The sequence below is a fragment of the Typopeltis vanoorti genome, chromosome 18, assembly GCF_054136105.1.
Source record: "Typopeltis vanoorti isolate ZY-2024b chromosome 18, IOZ_Tvanoo_1.0, whole genome shotgun sequence".
Classification (NCBI taxonomy): Eukaryota; Metazoa; Arthropoda; class Arachnida; order Uropygi; family Thelyphonidae; genus Typopeltis; species Typopeltis vanoorti.
The window spans coordinates 36555037-36568362 of record NC_143566.1 but is presented as its reverse complement, the minus strand read 5'-3'; the positions used below and the strand labels follow the sequence as shown (position 1 = coordinate 36568362).

Sequence of the window (13326 nt, the reverse complement as noted above, 5' to 3'; positions counted from 1 at the left end):
TACGTTTTGCCATCATTGTTAGTAAACTGAATACTTCCGTGTTTTTTTTTTGTTTTAAACTTTGAGATCGACATTTTAAAAACATAAAAATAATTAAAAACTAAATGCCTGAGAAATTCAAATATAGTTTATTTAAGGGTTTATTATAAGCATTTAAATATTTTGTTTAATTTAAACCTTTTATTAGAAATTACTTGTTTAATTTAAAAACTTTGTTTAATTTAAAATTTTTATTGAAAAACACTTTGCATCATTTAAAAACCATTCAAATAATTTTAAATGCATTTTGTTTACAAATCTTTTTTCTCAATTTAAAATTTTTATTATACACCTTTATTTATTTCATTTAAAATTTTTATTTATTTAAAGTCCGTTTCATTTTTCTGTTTATGTTTATTTCTCGTAAATTTCTTGCCAATATTTCTTATTAGTGTTAGTTAAAGTTTGAAATAGGAAATAAAATAAAAATAAATTGAATTAAAGAAATTAAAATGTTTTTATTTTAAAGTCTTTAATATTTGACATTTCGTTCTCAACATTTGCGTCAGAAAAGGAGGATAGTTCCCATTTTAAACTGGCATAAATCCCTCATTCGTTTATTATGACAATATTGGAATTTTTACGTGTTATATTTTCTCGCTCACACGCTGTTCCAAAGAAATCAAACTTTAATTCGTAAGCAGTCTTGAAATAATGTCTCTCGTTATTATCTGAGGCGGCCACGAAATAAGTAGAAACCAGAAGAAAAATCTTTAAATCGAATATCCTCTGCTTCAATGGCTAACCTTCATTTCCATCATAATGTTGTTATTGTTGTTATGTGGCTGTCTATGAGTATTTGATGGATTTCAGTCACCTTCCTCCCAACGCTATTACATTCTCTACTGTTAACGGAAAAGTTATTTGGTCCAACCTTCCTCTTCGTCTTCTAGCTGCGAATTCATCTATTTATATATTATAACTCTCTTCATATCGAAAACCGTTAATGAAAGACCAGCTGCCACACTGGAATATTTTAAATGAACATTAGAAGACATCGACCCATCAAAGAGCTGTGGCTAAGAAACAGAAATAAATAAGAAAGAAATACGTGACACTCTTCTTGATGGCAGTTCTTCGGGTCATTGACTTCAATTGAATATTTTATGTCGGCCATGAATCACTTCTTGTTAATTGAAATTCTGATTTGTATTTTAGGCACGCAGAGGTGAAATTAGGTAAAGAGGATTACAATACGTCTTACTGGTGGCTAAATAATTTTCCTTCGCTTTTATTGGAATTTTCGACGTCACTTTTAAGTTAATCACTAGAGAAATACGTATGATTACAAGTGCGCCCTCTTGCGGAAGACGATGTCATGTAAGATAAAATCCTGTACGATTTCATTCGTTATTTTTAAGTGTATGTATTAAATACCACATCTATCTCCCCCCTCCCACTAAAAACGGGATATACGAATAGAATTAAATATGTGAACACTTGTCACTTGTGATTTATTTTTTCAATTTTTATAAAATCTTTGTACAATAATCTCAATTTTATTCCCTTTACAAAAATCCTTGTATTAAATGGTAACAATATCCGTTTTTTTGTGCTGATATTACTTGATCCTAATAGGACGTCTACATCATACTACAGTAACTCGAACTGTCTCTACAATCGAACCCTGATCCGATTGACTATCTTGTTGATCACTAGGTTCAGCATCACCTTCAGAACCGCTACACCGAAGACTATCTTGACGTCTAAGGAGGCTAAATATACAAGAAAAAGATATACAGTTAATATATATATATATATATATATATATATATATATATATATATATATATATATATATATATACAGTTTATTAATAACTGTAATTATATCTGCACACATTTATCAAGGAATCAAATCAAGTACAGTTTCTTTGTCATTAAAAAAGCAATGTTTTTTTCCCTATAAATGCAGATTAATTCAACGCATTGTAGGTGAATGAACATGATTTTTTTAATTGAAAAATTGATTTCAGTTAACAATGAACTTTCATTGAGGACTGTTAATAATTGAACTAATTGTTAACTTCTGAGGGCCGATTTCGTCTGCTTTAATTGAATTTTTTTTTTTTTTTTTTTTTTTTTTTTTAATGTAGCAAACAGATCTGTTCAGCTATCCATTACAACAATGGGAATATTGCTCGTCTATGCTGAAAATGTACTACAGATGTAGAAACGTTGAAATAAAAGCAAAAATACAAAACTAAGATATTTCGACAGAACTTTTAGCATCTACATTTATAGCAAGATATACGCTCGAAAGTTAATATTCACATCTTCAGAACTATACAGAAAGACCCTAAATTCTACGATTTTGAAAATTTGTACAGACTTTTCCTTCTGCATTAAAGAATCATTGGTATAAACTATGTTGTTTGAGATTTCAACAAAACCTGAATTTCAGAATATGCTGTTTTTTTTGTTCCCCCCCCCCTTTTTTTTTTAAAGGGCTGTATTTCTATACATCTGGAGAAATGGAAAGAAACATGAATAGATTCTTCGAAAACTTTCATCTCAGATAATGATTCTGATATCGATCCTCCATTTCTTCCTTTCAAATAATGATTCTGTAGATATTTTTTTTTTATTCTGTCGTTGCTTTCAACAGAGTTGAATGGAAAAGTCCAGAGAGAGAGAGAGAGATCTTAGCAACATATATCGGCGATTTGTTGAATACTTTGATATATTTACCCAAGAAAATATTTCTTGATATGTACAAACATGGTAATGTTTATAATTAAGATAAAAAAAAATACACTTCGACCAAACCAAACACGCTGTTGGAAACGTACCGTTGCTATGGTAACACACAAAAGCTATTTATATCGTAAATGTAATGTGAAATCAAGTGATGGACTTAAGATATTGCAGGGAAGGAAAAATAAAAATGTATATAATTATTTGGTCTTTTATTTCTTAAGTTTAATATTAAACTTCTGAATTTAACATTACACTGAAAAAAGAGGGAAAAAACACTGCAAGAATTCATCCGTTTACCTTAATATCGGGGATTGTGGTTGTGGTCCTTTATTTTTCAAAATTCCATTTTTTGGTTCCATTCTGAAATAGAAAAAAGAATTAGAATAAAAATTAATTACGGTTCACTTCAAAATAGACCACTCAATGGAAGTCAATTGACTATTATCTGGATATCTTTTTATTTATTTTTTTAATGTTTGCAAAGAGGTTATAGCTGTGAATGGCGATTTAGTTAATAATAAGGAACTGAGATAGAAAGGTATTTCTAAAGAGGAGTGGAGTCTGTTTTTTTTTTATTACATTTTATGGTCAGAACCATGTGGATTCCGATGACGAGAGAAATCTTTATGAAGGATTTTCAAGTTGAGTATGAGTTGACTGGTCTCATGCGGAAGGAGTGTGATAACTTACTTTTTTTTTCTGCTTTCTATATTATAATTTAGGGGCGTGCGCCATCTAGTATCCTATTCCTTACTCTCACATATTAGCGTTAATAAATGTGTATGTAAATTATGTAACACATTTATTTACTTATATGTATTTATTCGTTTAATTCACAAATAAACATATGTTATGTGTGAAAGCTGTTTGTTTAAGCTTTATAACAATCGCACTTATTTCAAATATTTATTTTCAAAATAGCGAAGGCATTTAGGCAATCGATAGCTGTGACACAACACAGTTATGCTGGGGCCTTCTCGCCACGCAGCAAATAAATGTATTCTTCGAATAATTTTAAACAGTTACATTATTCGCTGATCACTTTCGTCAGTAACCGCACATCATCTTCGTATATTTTTGCACATAACACGTCTCTTTATTGAATCTCTTTTCAGTTGTACTTATTCTTGGTACATCGTGCTAATTACCGAAAATAATATAAAATATTATATAGGAAAGATCTAAACCTTTTCAGTAATGATCAGAGTAGAAGAATGCAGGTCATATATTAGGACTAACGTGACACGTCGAGCGGTTTGGGTGACAATAAATAAATAATGAATAATAGCATAAAATAAATATTAAATATGCAGCACAAAAATGAATAAATAATATGTTTTTAAGAGTGTAATAAGATTGGTTTTCTTACTTCGGTGGGCCCCATCTTAAACAATCATTCCACGTCCAGTGTTTCCCAAATTGCTCTCCATCTTCTAATGTTTGGAGCGTCTTTTGATGAAGCGTTTCAGGAAGTAAAATTGCTAATACTGCTCCTAATAGCTGTAAAATTCCTAGTGTGGCCAGAACTAGTAGGGGATACCTCTTTCCCTGAGGAGAGAAATAATTAAAAGAATTACAAAAATAACAATAATAAAAAAATTAAAAATAATAAAACATTTAAAAATTATTTAAAAAAAATATAAATAATGTTTAAATAGGTACTTACAAAGTACGAAAATTGGCTAGAAACAATAGTTTCCAGAAAATACATTAGAATACATTCACAAAAGTCAAACCAACCATGCATAAAGCCGAATCGGACAACGCTAGCGCCATCTATCGGGACATTAAACCATCACTGATTCACACGTTATCTCTAGAACAAATTAACGTGATTTTATAAAAGTTCGTAAATTAATGTAAACTTCAAATAAATGAGGGAGGGGAGGAAAATGAGAAAAGAAGTGTTTTGTATTCTTTCACTTTTTTGCATTAGTGATAAGGCTCTTCTTTCCTGTTTTTAATTAACTTTTAGCCAAACTTACAACTACTGTATGGCTAACCTATCCTGCCGGTCGCTTAAAGTTTCAAACAAGAGCAGAAAAAGTCTTCCAATTTTTAAAAAAAAAATCTTTCCAAGATATCAGTTAATTCAATAAGTGTTCACTGTACCTTGACAAAATTAAGCTAACGAGATTAGAAATTATTAAATGAATGTAATGCAATCTGCAAGAGAAACACACATCAACCACGTGTCTCTTTATAGCATCATCTGAGACGTGCCCTGTTGGAACACGCTAATTAAATCAAAGTGCCTAAATTAAAAGTTTTAATTTCTGCGCAGGCGCTATTTACAGAAGTTAGAAACGCTAATCAAGATGGCCGTGTATAAACAGAAAAGACTTTTATCTTAATTTAATCTGGCCACCTTTTACTCAAGTCTTCCGAAGAGCTCAAACTAAGAAAACTACTTGGTCATAAATGAATCGCGAAAGTACTTCAAATTAAGACAGTTGCACCCTACTGGAAACTTTAGTCGAAATGGTCAATTATCGTCACTGATTTACGGAGTGCAATTTAAAGTTCGCGCATGCGCGATGGTGATTTTAGAATCTACAAGCTTACTGAAGGATAAGTGAGTAATCTACCGAATGCTCGATGTTATAGAAGTGCTATTTATATTAAGTTACTGATAGAACCAGGAAAATATCATTGTTTGAATCTCCGCAGCTTGCTTAAGTCTAATCCTTACACACTCGATATAAATCATCACAATAAAACAAATAACGCAAACCGGTCATCATAGTGGATAGAAGAAATATACAATTATTTATTAGGCCTAGAAATTTTGACAAGGCAAAGCTATATACCCGAAATAAATGGCTTAAGGTGACTCCTTTATCATTCTTTGAGGCTCTAGTCGTTATCCCAAAGAAATAAAAAGACTAGAGGAAGAATTCCCTGTAGGTTAGAACAGATGTCTTAAGTGATCTGCTTCCTGTCGATTTATAAAAGTGGTTTTAACTGAGCACGAAATGGAAGACTTGAATGCAAACTTTTATGAGGCGTTCAGGTTTTGTTGCCGGCCTTCTATTGCATTTTACTAAAACATTACTGAATTCTGTAATCTCCGTATGGTTCTCGTTAAATATTAAAGTCTCAGTAGGTTAGCGAAACAGAATTCTCAGTCAAGCGTTTCGATGAAAAAAATAACTGAATTTCAATGTTGAATTGTTATGTTTATTTTAGAGAAAACATTTGTGTTGTTTTCTTTCTTACCTGGTATACTAGTAGAGGTATGAATACTGGTCCTAAAAGACTAATGATATCGGTGAGGTTTTGTCCAATGTCTTTGACAACAATGGGGAAAAGCTCAGTAGTCCACATTGGCAGGACAAGGCAGGAAGACGATATGCTAAGTTTGGCAGCGACGAATAATGGTAAGATGATAGTTCTACCTGAAGTCGAAAAATAAAACAAGAGAAAAATACCCTTTAATTGTGACCATGCAGAAACAAAATGTATTGAAATAAATATTATTGTTATAATATTGATTAAAAAGAACTCTTGTGTAACAACTTGTTTTTTCATTAGATGTTCTGAATTTGTTTTGGAAGTGATTTTGTTTTTTTTTAACTACAAAATATTATTTTAATATATTTTCTTCAAGTGAATTATTTGGAAGAGGCAATGTTGTTTCTTGTGAGACTTTGGAAGGGACAAAAACACTTTTCTTTTGAGACTTTGGAAGAGGAGGTAAAAGATTTTTGATTCTTAAATTTTTGGAAGAGACAGAGAACTTTGATTTGAAATATTCCAAAAAGATTGGCACTCTTTCTTTAGGAGGATGCTAAGAATTTTTCAGTAGCATTTCCCATTGACTTTGGCACATTCAAATCAGTAATATTTTAATCACAAATATCTGCTATAATTTCTAAGTGTAGACAGTCGTCACCATCGTAAATAACTTTAAAAAATTAACCGATGAGGTTTTGAAGGAGTGTCGTACTCATATTAACATTGAGATATAGCAAAAGTATTTTATACGAATCATATAATCGAACTCGCCCCACCCCTCTTTCAAGGAAAAAAGGTATCGTCTTGAGTAATAAGTTTCCGTATCTATTATTGCAACAGGAAATAAATTTTTGAGTACTGATATTTTTTTGTTTGTTTGTTTGTCTAATTGGTGAATTCTAGACTTTCGTCAGCGTAAATTAGACAAAGAAACACAACTTATATGTCCTATACGAAAAAACAAAAACAAAAAAGAAAACGGAAACCACAATGCTTACGTGCTTTTGGCATTTATTTTGGCTAATCTGATTAAGAGCCAAGCAAATGTTGAGCTAGAAATGTGCGATATTTCAAGATGGGAATGATGACATCGGAACAGACAGAATTTTAAATTAAATTTAAAATGAAACAAACAAAAGAACGCTGTTCGAATAAAACAGGGTCAAACAAGTTAAGAGCTCTGTTATAGATATCAGGAGAGAGAGAGAGAGAGAGAGAGAGAGAGAGAGAGAGAGAGAGAGAGAGAGAGGATGTGAGAGGGATAAATAGATAAAAGATCGAAAGAAAAATATTGGGAAAGAAATAGAAAAATAAAAAGATAGAAAGAAAAGATGTGTGAGAGATAAATACATAAAGAGATAGGAGAGAAGAAATGGATAAAAATATAAAGAAAAATACTGCGGAGAAAGAGAGAGAGAGAGAAATACTAATTTTATTCTTGTTTTCTTTCTTTCTATGGAATATTTGTTTTTTTTCTACTGAACCAGTTTGCGGATTGGCATTCCCTTTTGATTCTTTCTTCTGCTATTATCGTCTACACATCTACTCTTACTTCTTCTATCATTCATTCCCTTGACGCCTAAAAAGTACTACAGGTACGTCTCAAACCACTGGAATCTTCTGGCGAAAAAAAGGCATTCGTCACTTAAGGAAATAGGGAACGTAGTGCTCCCCGTGGGGGCCGCACGGACGAGGACCACAATTTCCACACATAATGCAAACTCAGCAAGAGAATCGCCATCCACGCCCAGAAGTGCAGCGAAATTTTGAAAAGGCGACGACGGTATTTGTGATTTAATAAAACTTCATCACCCCGAAGCGTGTCTTAATTACATCGAAATGAAATTAACAATTAACAGCCTTCAGGGAATGCTAATTATAATCTTATCGGAAGACGCACGAACACAAGATTGCAATAATAAAAGCAAATTTTGTACCAAGTATTCGCTTACAATGTCATTTAGCATTAACTGCGCATGATCAGGTGATTGTTAATAAATCTTATTATTTGATTTCAATACCTGTGTTGGTAACAATAGCGAAATAACTTTCAACTGTTGCACTTTTCATAAACTCAATTGTTCTTTATAACATTGTTAAAGAGCTTCATTGTTGTCATCGCAAATTAGATTTGCCTGTTTAGTTTGCTGAGGAAGTCATTATTAATAAATTATATTGTTCATTAATAGACACAATGGTGGGTTTATTAATGAATGTCGATTGTTTCTCTCTTACGCTAATTCATCAGACGTAAAGTTATCACACACACACACGAAGATATTTTATCCACCACAGCCGGGAATTTTTTGCACTCATTTTATGTAATGATTTGATATACACTACCTTTCCAAAAGTTATATAGACATCCTTCTAACTAGGTTGCTAGAAAATGAATGAATGCACCTATGTAAATTTTTTAGCCCGCAAATGAGGTCACGGGTTCACTCAAAAGTCATTTCAGCATTGTGTACGAAACGATGAGTATATACGGAATGCGTTCATAGCGTTTCAGAGTGGCGGTTAATGGTAATTAATGGTCAAATGCAGTGGCGGCTTGTACATAAGCACTGCACCACCCCAAGGAAAAAACGAAACAATTCAATTTCGTTTATAAATAATAACAAGGCTTACAAATTATATAAATGCAATACAACATGTTAAAGGTTATGTTTCGACATTGATTGAATAGTTAATAATTGGAATTGTTCAATTAACGCTTTAGATTACGAAACAAATGCACTGCGATCTAACGCAGTGTCGGAATTATCACATTCGGTCAGTTGCGGCTAGACTCGCCGATATTCGTTTGCACTTGTCACTGCACGTAACAAGTGAATCTGACACTGCTCGTTGAGCAGTGTCGCTACAGATAAATCGTATGCTTGCGCGCAAAAATATTATTAAAATGTTATTAATATTAGATTTAATATATCATCATGTAAATTATTAAAAATATAATTTTCAAATAACATTTTTAATATGCAAATTTACTTATTAATGAATTGGTTACTGTAATGGAAAAAATGAATTATTTTTCTTATTTTATATATGCAGCATCCCCACTTAAAATTTTCACCGCAACTGGTGGGATGTTATTTTGGAAAAATATTAGTACGTGGTATTTGTCACAAGTAATCATTTGGTCACATGATGGAGAAAGAAAAGTCGACAGGAGAGAAGATATTGGACTAGAAAGGCTTAAATACCGACTACCAGGAGCCGTTATTATATATATATATATGTATGTATATGGTCACCTCATCTCGATGTAGAAGGCCCTCTACATCGAAATGTGTTTGAGACGCGAACTGCCATAAAGGTTTTCACAACATGTAAGAAGATTCAAGAATTTTCATTGCAGAGTTGAAGATCATAAGGCTTTGTTAGCAACAACTAAAAACGGACGTGAACGAGCATAGGTCAAAGTACACAGATTCCGGAGGATAGTGGAAGTCAGTGCTGCGAAGGATACACGGACATCTCCATGAAACCTCATGCAAATCGATTCTCCTCCAAATATGACTCTCTCTCTCTCTCATCATCTAATTTTCGTAGTAGGGCCCTTAATAATATATCCGCAGATTGTTGTGCCGTCATTGCGTATATGACCTCTGGTTGATTTTTCTATTTTACTGGGGAGGGAGAAGAATATCCCTTCCTAGCAAAACGAAGTTTCTTAGAGTAGTGCCTCCCTTCTCATGAGATCGGAAGTAACTTCAGTTGAAAAGCATTTCTAAAAGGTACATCGCTCCCTAGACATTTTTCATTTCGACCAAACTAATGAGTTTCGTTGGAAGCCAATTGACTTGAGCCATAGAAGCGCTAGCCAGGAACGAATAATAAATTATTAAGTTGATGTTGTCCCATATAGATTGCAAAGACGTCTTAATTTTCCCACCAACGCAACGATCATCTACTGAAGTCAATGGCATCTACAAAAACCTTTCACCAGTGATGCAGAGTACATTTCTTGACAATGTTATTAAGCAGGGGAAAGTGATCAAAGTATTGATTAATTTAAATTCGAAATATTCAGTTGGTTTACCTGAAATATAGTTGTAGTTCTATTTTTAACGGATTATCAACATTCTGTATTTGATAAATACTTCTAGATTGCAGTTATTCGGTGGCCAATTATAACTTTTTTAAATTGAGTTGGTTACATTCATATAATTCAGATAAAACGGGTGTAGAAAAAATACCTCTTGGATGTCTGTTAACAGTTGATTGGCAAAGAGAATAAAAAGAACACGATTATGATGAGGAAGGAAACGAATAAGAAGAGATTGAATGAAGGAGGAAAAGATAAACATCACGGTGATAGCAAGGTTAATTGAATAATAAGGATGAAAGAAGGAATAAATGAAATGATGAGAAGGAAAGAAACAAGATGATGAATAAGGAAAATAAGATGATGTTAGCGAGTGGGAATACGATAGTAGTCTAATATTGGCATTTGAATTCAAGATGAAGTGTTGATCAGAATTAAATTTATCATCATCATCACCAGATTATGATGATGAATAATAAGAATGAAAACATGATGATGAGGATGGAAAAGAAAATGATGATGAACATGAAAGAGTTGATGATGAAGTGAAGAAAGGAAAGATTATGATGATAATGATCAAAGAAAAATGACAAGAAGAAAAGATGATGATAAACTTGGAGCAGATGTTGAAGATGAAGGAAAATATGATGATGATAATGATCAATAGAAAGGTGACGAATAAGAAGGGGAAAAATAACGATGATGAGGTGACAAAGAAAAAAGAACGATGATGATGATGATGAATTCGGAGATGAAAAAGATGATGATGATGATGAAGTGAAAGCAGGAAAAGATAAAGATGAAGGAACATAAGATAGCGATGAAGAATAAGAAGAAAGAAGGAGAGGAAAGAGAAACGTTAAGTATTTTCATTGGAGGACCACTTGTGTAGAAGACCACTATTCAATTTCGAAGCATTCCACTGTCCTTAAATATAACTCCCAAGGCACTCCAGCGCGCTTATAACTCGAGCAGCATTCGCTCTTGAAAAACAGAGAAAGACAACACTTGCCACGACGATTAAGGTACATTTCAGCCAAACCCAATCTTTTCTCGAAACTTTATTTGATTGCGGACAAGTATCGTTAAAGAAAGAAGCAGCGTCGGTTCTTAATCCCCCCTCACGGATTTATGATTACCTTTAAAGCAGCCACCGGTTTGACACATGAATGCCTTAATATCCCCCTTTTATCGATAGAAATCCCGCAATGCACTCGAAGGGAACTTGTGGCCATCACCTTAGCATTGACAGATATCTCACGCCTGGGCGACCGCGATTACTCCGTGTACTGGCTGGGCTCGCAAACACCGAGCCCTACGTTCGATTTCGGCGTGTATCTCTCTCCGCTAGGGTGTGGTAATGAACGCTCAACGGTTGTTCTAACCCATCCATTAGAGGATGAACTCCGCTACGGTTTCTTCCTCGTTTGAAAACATCCGAACATTAATTAGAACGATGCATAATTCACAGCTAGCGGGACACTCCTTTCACTGGGCTTGCACAAAGCTAGTTTAGCTCTACCAACTTCATTAGACAAGAAGCAAGTGATGGGAAACAGGGGCTAATTATTATGTCTTGCTCTGTTTCATTTAATTGCTTCGATGATTTCTTGGGATATTTTAATGTCCTATTGTTTTCCGTGCGAAAGTTGTCGCCCAGCGTATAAAAGTTCCCGTTGCATACGCACAAGTGTCACAAGGTGATGACATTGTTGACTAAAATGAAATATTTGATCCATTTTCGGAAAGCGTGGTACAATAGTGTTGAATATAATAACGACCACCAAGAGCTAATGGTTGTACCAACAAAAGAATTGGATAAAGGCATACGCAATACGAGTGGTAATGGAATTGATAAGAATGAAAAATAGCAGCTGACTTGTATAAGGTTTCTCTTATGGCGCAACAATCGAAAAGTCGAACAATGTCTGGAATATGAGCTGTCAATAGTTGGTAACAATATTTGTTGGATATCCTAAAAATCAAACAAAGTAACAACTCATGCAAGGATTAACAATTATAGTTGGCAATAATGCCAGCCTTATTGGCATTCCGATAGCACAAATCACATTGAGTTGCAGATGTAAACTTCTGGAGACAAATCTAGTGATTCTAAAATCTTAGCCCAATCAACCATTGAGAAAAAAGCTTTTTTGAAAATTTTTTCTATCCAACTTGAAATATTTTTTCCCACTGCGCACGAGGAATTATTATTTTTTGTTACCATAATCATTGTTTCAAACATAATTATTCTTTGGGAACTTCTTACGTAAAGATAATGCATCATGTTGCTAATGGACTTCTAGATTATCCTTCTTAGATCTTTCGCTTGAACGAAATCTAGTCAAGAAACAACAGCTGGGATCGAAAGTAGCCTGTTGAATATTGCATAAAGGAGAAAACTCATTGCTACGCATGACACATTATAAATCTCCCTGTCACTCACCTGCCAGACACGACTCCGATAACTCATCCGACACACCCGTAAAAAACCGAGCTGCTATTCGACCTCTATATAAACCATAGTAGACAGCGGTCTAGACGCTAATTACAGCTTAATTAATGGGTCGTGTAGAAACAGTTGAAGAATACTTTAATATAATTTGTAAGATAACAAAATTTATATTTCCTTAAATGTTTCTAAGAAATTTTGCTGTTTTTATTATTTTTACTTTATTGTAATGAAGACTTAGCTAACTCCGTAACCTATTGGAAATGACATATAATAAATAAATAAATAATGTGTTTAAGTTAAGGGATATTACATCCCATATAGTTTCTTAGCCGAATAAGAAACTCAAAGAGTTTCATGCCGAATATAGTAAAAACTACATATATTTCTTATTCGGCTAAGAAACTATATGGGATGTAATATCCCTTAACTTAAAAAAGTTATATGTCGCCGAATTGAAGCCTTTGGCTCTTCACATATCTAATAATTTATCTAAATAATGTGTGTTAAGGAAAAAATTATAATAAAGAAGAAAATAAACTATAAGGAACTATTGTGTGTGTGTGTGTGTGTGTGTGTGTGTGTGTGTGTGTGTGTGTGTGTGTGTGTGTGTGCGTGCGTGTGTGTGTGTGCGCGCGTGCGTGCGTGTGTGTGCGCGTGCGAATAGTGTGTGTGTGTGTGTGTGTGTGCGCGCGTGTGTGTGCGCGTGCGAATAGTGTGTGTGTGTGTGTGCGTGCGAATTTCTAGTATCCACAAGGGCCGTAGCCATTGTGGATACTAGAAACATTAAATTTAGGCGATACACTCACTACAAATTAAAATGACCGTGTCTATGAAGGCTCACCTAA

The 13326-nt window shown here is 33.6% G+C and overlaps 1 protein-coding gene across 1 annotated transcript in view; it reads right to left on the bottom strand.

The window, feature by feature from the left end:
• Positions 1-1627: 1627 nt before the first annotated feature.
• Positions 1628-13326, bottom strand: part of LOC150096591 (beta-alanine transporter-like) — a 96592-nt gene continuing 84893 nt past the window's right edge. Inside the window, exons 9-12 of the mRNA XM_090408653.1 lie at positions 5958-6136; positions 4108-4286; positions 3036-3098; positions 1628-1754 (exon numbers count right to left, since the gene is read on the bottom strand). Coding sequence (XP_090264779.1) covers positions 1628-1754; positions 3036-3098; positions 4108-4286; positions 5958-6136 — 548 coding nt within the window. The remainder of the gene's footprint in view (positions 1755-3035; positions 3099-4107; positions 4287-5957; positions 6137-13326) is intronic.